Source organism: Empidonax traillii, unplaced genomic scaffold, assembly GCF_003031625.1.
Source record: "Empidonax traillii isolate 1590-97213 ecotype Southwest subspecies unplaced genomic scaffold, ASM303162v1 scaffold1289:size253552, whole genome shotgun sequence".
Classification (NCBI taxonomy): Eukaryota; Metazoa; Chordata; class Aves; order Passeriformes; family Tyrannidae; genus Empidonax; species Empidonax traillii.
Window position 1 is genome coordinate 222,229 of NW_020956482.1, and position 7,302 is coordinate 229,530.

Consider the following 7,302-nt stretch of genomic DNA (forward strand, 5'->3'; position numbering starts at 1 on the left):
GACAAAGCACAACATACCTATTCATCTCTGATTCTACTGTGTTTCCAGCATGGTCTGTTATTTTAACTTTAATGAAACCTCTCCTGTTGCTTTTATTCCAGGTAGTAATGTCCAGTAAGTAGTTGTACACTGCAAAAAGAAATAGAAAATCATGAAAATCAAAGAATTATCTCAACAGGATACAGTTGTTATTATCACCCTGTTAAAAGCATTCACTGGATGATGCTAGGAATAGTGACTCTTTACTTTTAACCTACCAGTTCAAAGGAGAATAAGAAGACTACTGACAGAAATTATTTCTGTATAATTAATGTATTTTTTCCTCCAGTTCTTGCATGGACAGGATGTGCATCAGAAAGCTATCACCAAAATTACCATGAAGAGTTTGACCTGCCTACGGAAAAACTACAAAATCAAGCCCTAACTAGCACCTTCAGGTTTTGGCAAAGAGGGGATATTATTTCTGCATTGGCAGAAGCTTTATGTATGATCAAAGTGGGCAGTTACTTGGGTGAGCTGATTATTCAGGAGGTAAAAGCTGAAAGCATTCCCCTGCCTTGCTTGGCAGGACAGCTCCTCCAAACAGCCTTCCCTCAGAGAAGTCAACCTGCCAAAACCTCTGTGTGGATTCTAGAAAAAATCCTGGGGAAGCCTGAGGAAGACAAGAGCTTTCTTACACTCCATCCCTAGATCCCCCCACTCTGGAAGGACCACAGCCTCAGGAAAACAGGCTGGGTACCTGGGCAGGAGCTGACCTGCTCCAGTGTGCCCTCAGAGACCTGTCCTGGCCTTCTGCCACACTTCTGAAAACATCAAAAATACTGTAACTGTGCTGTGACTGTCCAGAGGAAACACACCTTTACTGCTCCCACAGTACACACAATTATTTTTTTTTTGGCATGTTGCTTTTTAACATTCTCTCCTAAAAGATCAAGCCTCACATTGTATGAAAAGCTTGTCCTGCTCAGGCTTACTGTTTCTCTCATTTTTAAGACCTCTTGTTTATTCTATTTCCTCAGGTTTCCTAATATCTAAGGTAATTCTTAGGATTTAGTTAATCAATACTCTCTTTTTCAGACTGGTGTAGTAGAATAATTTTACTTCTTGACTTTGCATATTTTCTCTTATATTTATGCTGTCATTACAATATTTCTCATTCTGTTCCATGGGTCTCCTCCTATGTCCGATAATATTTCTCTCCTCTTTTCTCTGTTCTACCACCTTCACCCCAGAATATTTCTTTTCCTTTAGCAATATACTCTTTCTTTCCCCCACCAGGATTCTGCCTGGTTATATTTCTGATGAATGCCCAACTTTTAATATGTGTAAGAGTGAAAGCAAAGCTGTGTTTTTCAGCTGGTAGAATGAATGAGGAGCCAGACCTAGCAGCCTGGGCAGCCTTGAGAGCAAAGCCCAAGCAGACAGGAGCAGGGGAGAACAGTAGTAGCAGGTTTGGGTTGAGCTGAAAGACACACAGAATAGGAGTTATTTTACATAAATTTTATGTAAAAAATTTTATATAAAATCCATCATATCTTCATTCACCTCTGCTCTCTCCTTTGGAAAAAACAGTGACATAAATAAGAATGAATAACACTGTGTGTCCCTCACCACAAAACTTGCCAAGATGATGGAAAAAGCTAATGGAAAAACCTAATTTCACATTAATTCCTTGTAAGCCTATCCCCATGCCCCAAATCAAAAAACCTTCAGCATAACCAATTAGAAGTGTGTGCTAACACTTGCTTATGGTGGTAAAGTCTTTTAATACAAACAGAAATTGGACAAGAATCTAAACTGGACCTCTATGTGGATAGGTAGATGTCTAAACTGTTGCAGCTAAAGCCCACGCCTGGAGAGTTCTTTCCCACAGAGTATAACCCTGAAGCCACCAGCTAAGTTTTCCCTCCACTGTTTTACTTCTGGGGAGCTGGAGAGTACCTTTAGTTGACTGTAGGGTGATGCTCTCTCCATGTAGAAGACAGAGGGGTCCCTTTTTTGACCCCCACCCAGGGCAGTCTTGCTTCCCATTTCTGCTCTCTGAAAATGGCAGCATTGATCTCACCTAAGCAGGTTCTCTCAGACCACCTTTTTCTCTGTCACTTGAGTCCCATTTTCTGGCTTTGTTCTTCCTCTTGGCAGTCCATCCCATTACTTTTAAAGTCACATTTCTCCGTTCATATAGGGCTACTTACTCTTCTGCTACAATCATCCTTTCTCTTCTTCCTCCAGTCTGTGAGCTGCCCCTTAGCTAATGGTTTTTTTACACCATTTTACAAAGTAGTTAACACACTAACTTTCTACTTCTAACGCACTTTCACTCCAGATCACCTAAAAAACAACAGCCATAACTTTTTGTAAAGGTTTTTTTATCTGTGTATTCAGTCACTCACTGCAGAATGGGTCTTGGTCCGAGGTATCAAAATAAGCTCTCGTTGGTGAATTTTTTGCTATTAACCATTTCTTCCATCTATCAGCATGATAACCTGAAATCCAAAGATTAAATATTTCATTTAGCAAAATCATGATACATGTATAATTGCAAAAAAAAGAATCTAATCCAAAGTGAAAAATTTGGCTTCAATTTTCTTATATATTCTCTGAGAAAGAAAATTGGCTTGGAAAATACAGGAACCACCCGAGTATAACAGAATGTATTATGCAAGTATTTCATTCCTCTAATATATTAGAATCACTAACATTGCCATTTTATAATAGTTATCTATTTATTATAGAGTCCTTATTCTAAAAAATAATGCTTACAGAGCTAATAAAAAAAAAAATCCAAAAAAAGTAGCCCACATATTTGCAGAGATCAGATACAGAACAGCTTTCCTTTATTTTCTCCCTACTATAAGGTCCCGTTATGGATGTGTTTTATTATGAAATAGTTTATAGATCCATTTATGTTTTTTCTTTGAACCTGATCCAACTAAGGTAGGGTGCACATCCTAGTGTAAGGATATTAAAAAGAGACAAATTACAAACTGAAAGCTAACTTCTAATTAAGCATTTTTGAAATTTCATTTTTAAGAAAACCCTGCCAACTAGAAAATGCTCACGCTATTGTAGATCTTTTCAAACTATCCCCAGATCCTCTCTAAGAGCAATAAAGCCCCAAACAACTAAAACCCATTCCAAATCAAAACTTGATTCCAAAGAGTCACAGGATCCCTAAGGTTGCTATAAACATCATTATTCCTAAACAAAACCCACAGGTACTCTAGGGGTCATAATACACTTTGGAAGCCTGAAGTGATGAACTAAGTAGAGGCAGTCTCTCTGTAGAGAGGGTGAAAATCTGTGAACCCATTTCAGTCTGGAAAGCATAATGATCAAAGATTAGGAACATTCAGCACCTGTGCCTAACAGAGGTAACTATAAAATAGACACAGCCATGAACTTTAAATTACTTTAACTACTGGTAGCTTGGGATGTGATCAGGCTCTACATGATCCTACAGATCACTGGAATAGCCCCAGGAAGAGCGAGTCTGGATTTCCCACAAAATCTCATCCAGCCCAGAGCAAATATTGTAACTCTTACCCAGTACTGGACAGGACATCGGCTGGAAAGCATCACAATCAACACATTTTCCTCTCTTGTAATCCAAGTAAGACTCACAAGGATATGTTATTATGTCACACTTTCTTTTCAAAGATGCTAAGAAGAGGAAAACAGCTCTTTGATGGTCACACTTGAAAAACTGAATTCCTTCAGGAAAGAAAAAAAATGAATATGTAATCATTTTTATTAATGAAGAAAAAGTGTTATAAAAGTAGAATCATAGAATGGTTTGTGTTGCAAGGGCCCTTAAAAATTATCTCATTCCAACCTCCCTGCCTTGAGCAGGAACACCTTCCACTAGACCAGGTTGCTCAAAGCCCCATCCAACCTGGCCTTGGACACTTCCAGGGATGGGACATCCACAGCTTCTCTGGCCAACGTGTGCCAGTGCCTCATCACCCTAACAGCAAAGAATTTCTTCCTAATATCTAATCTAAACCTTTCCCCTTTTCAGTCTGAAAGCCCTTTTTACCACCAGTGCAGCTTGTAAGAGCTGCTGGAACCTGGCCAGTTCCTGAAAGGTCTCTTAGCTGTTATTTGGGTTTCTCTGACTCCAGGAATCCCCTGCTCAGCCTGACTGGTTCTCAACCCACTCAGATTTTACTGTAGCTACCACCGCTGTTGCCACTCACCTCTCCTACTCAAGTAATCCCATTTCCCTGAGTCATTCTTAAGCCATGCTTTTATTCCCTGGTTAGTTGAACACCAAGTGTAAAGAGGGGATGCACACACAAGAAGAAGAAACTGGAGACTATTTTGAATATTAGAGACACTGATAAAAGTCTACAGGGTTTTATTTGTAAGAAATAGTCTGCTAAATCCTATCAAATTTACAGAGTTTTTTTGTTATAAAGCATGACTCTGAGTTACAATTTGCCTTGTTCCATTCAGTGCAGACAGTTTTGGCACAAAAATTACCATGAGGAACACTTCAGGGATTCCTCTCCCTAGTTGTCTGGGGTAAAAAATTCCTTTCTCTCCTAACAAAACAAACTGTGAAAATTATACAGATGAAGATGATGCTGAGTCTTAAGGGATTCTCCCATGCATGCAGACACACAAGGGGAAGCCCTGTGCCTTTGCAGCTGCTTTAATTGGTAGCAGCACCGTGAGGATTAGTAATAAGAATCAGATACAGAAACAAACATATCTGAAAAGAATAAACAAAAACAATGGGCAGCAACCTTGCCTAAGATTTATGGAGGTTGAAATGAGCAAAATTCTGGAGCTAAAGGTCTTTTCTTTAAACACTTCCCATCCCAGAGCCTAAAGGACCTGTCCAAAGCCTAGGTCATCACTGCTGACCAGGAGGAACCTAAGACAAAGTGAAGACTTGCAAACTTTGCCTTCCGTGTCATATGCAAGTGATCCCGTCCAAACTTGGTCACAAACATGTTCCCCCATGCCTAGCCTATATATAACCACAGAAATATAAAGATCACTACATGCAGAGTGTGTATATAATATAATAACATAATTCCACCATACCCACATTAATGATATGGTGGAATATGTATGCCTACAGGAAGATTCATATTTCAAAAAAAAAAAGGAAAATATCTTTGTTATTTCTCATTTGCTCAGTTGGGATGATAAGAAAGATTGCAATGGTCTCAGCTCCTTTATTTCCCAATATGTGCAACGTACATTCAATTCAATTGAACCTTTTTTGATTTCATCTCAAGCGCTTCTCATTAATTAAACACATTTTTATTTACCGCTGAAAACTGTGTTTGGACAACCAGGCTGATCTGTTCCTCCATTTGGATAGAAATCAATGGTTCCTAAAGGTTTCTTGAAACCTAGGGCTAGAGCAAAAACATCATGAATCAAAAAACAATAAGCAGAATTATGAAGTCAATGAATTGTCATGACATTTACTACAAAGTAACATGGAACCCTTAAGAAAATTTTTGTGATTATAGCATTCTTTATTTCTGTAAATCAAAGGCATATTATGAGTTAAAATCCAAAGATTTTTTTCTTTTTAAGAAAAATTATACATAAGTAAAAATGCTATACACAAATGTATACAAATTTGTGTAAGACTCCTACTGCCACAAAAGGGAAAGAACAGAAGCAGCTATAGCAGAAACATTATTTACACAAAGAAATTCATGAAATTCATGTTCTGTCCAGCAACCAAAATTCTTTCACAATGCAATTTTCATTAGAGTAAGGTTTTCTATTTTTTGCACGTTGGATTCTGAATTAATCTCATACAAGCAGTATAGCAAAGTAGAAAAATCTTTATCTGTCCTATAAAAGTAAGCAAGATTCCATGAGTAATATTTAATTCAATCTGACCTACCTTCATTTTTACCATAAATTATCCTTATTTACAAAATCAGAACATTGCAAAAAAAATGGTCTTTTACAGCTTCACATATAAATTTGTATAGTAAAATGCTTAATTTTTAATATAATTAAAGATAAAGCAGACTTTACAATGTTCTTCACTTTAACCTTACAGTAACATGATTTAGGATTTTGAGCAGTGGCTCTGCAGCGTACTAACATGACACAGCTGAGACTGGCTGTCTCAGAAGTGATTAATTCAGTGATAATCACGTGCTTACAGCCTCTATGTTCACACACATTAGAACAGCAAAAGAAACACACTTCTGCAGCACTTTTTGGGTGTTACTGAAATAGCTTATCCCTTCTCTTTTGCTTTCCTCTCTTTCCTCAAGCTGGAAAAGGAAAGTTAGGGCTGTGTCATTACCATCAGTATCTGAATGAATTACATCAACAAACTGTGCATCAGAACGATCCAATCTCCCATCTGGCGGCTCGTGCGTGAATGAAGGTCCCGCTGGATCAAGACCTAAATGAAAACAACACTAACATTGTAAATCTTGGCCTTAGTTCCTGTACAGATACATAAAATACTAACATTTGAGCACTATTCATCAATGACTTCATTTTCCTGGCATAAAAATGAAAATAAAACCCAGCACAGTTCTGCTCTTCAACTCGCTAAGCTAAGCAAAGGTTTCTATGACAAGACTGATCAACCCATATCTGTTAATTTCTCTCTCTTCCTCATTAGTTGTGCTCATCTCCCATTTATCCAGATTAACATAAACCAACAGCATGAGGATTCAAATCAGGACAATTAATTTTGTCATTTTCCCCAGAAAATACCATACCTATTATGCACTTCATAAAAATGAAATGCACAATATAACTGCTCTCACCACCAGAACACAACTATTCAGAAACTCAGGTAGCACAGCATTTCACTTAAGTGGCATTTAGATGCAGCACTCAATTTTTTGATTTGAGAGACTAGAGGGAAACAGGTTGGAAAATTTAATCTGTAATTTATGTCCTGAGGGCAGACTTTCACAATTTCCTGAACTTCTGCCAGGGATGTGTTTCTCCTCATGTATGTTATTAAATAGTCAGTTCTAATTTGTCAGTATTTCAGTGCTAGCACCCCTGTGATTTGCAGGTATGGCAACATAAGGTACAATAGAATATGTGTATTGGGATTAAAAAAACTTACCTGTAATTCTTCCAAGTTTGCCATTATACTTCTGACCAACAAAACCAGCTACATGAGCCCCAAGACTAACTCCAATCATATACATAGAGTCAAGAGAAGCTCCATGCACCTATCATGGGAAAAAAAACACCAAAGCCACAACCATACACAGAGTTAACTGAACAGAAATCAGTAGACTGATTTAGTTTTCACTTTTTGTCACTACTCTCAGTTATATTTCTAAC

At 37.8% G+C, this 7,302-nt stretch overlaps 1 protein-coding gene across 1 annotated transcript in view; it reads right to left on the minus strand.

Moving 5' to 3' along the window:
• The window catches only part of LOC114069528 (lipase member H-A-like), an 18,190-nt gene that overhangs the window by 4,652 nt on the left and 6,236 nt on the right, over positions 1–7,302 (minus strand). The window contains exons 3-8 of the mRNA XM_027906371.1: positions 7,079–7,187; positions 6,293–6,394; positions 5,286–5,375; positions 3,547–3,714; positions 2,394–2,486; positions 18–129 (exon numbers count right to left, since the gene is read on the minus strand). Coding sequence (XP_027762172.1) covers positions 18–129; positions 2,394–2,486; positions 3,547–3,714; positions 5,286–5,375; positions 6,293–6,394; positions 7,079–7,187 — 674 coding nt within the window. The remainder of the gene's footprint in view (positions 1–17; positions 130–2,393; positions 2,487–3,546; positions 3,715–5,285; positions 5,376–6,292; positions 6,395–7,078; positions 7,188–7,302) is intronic.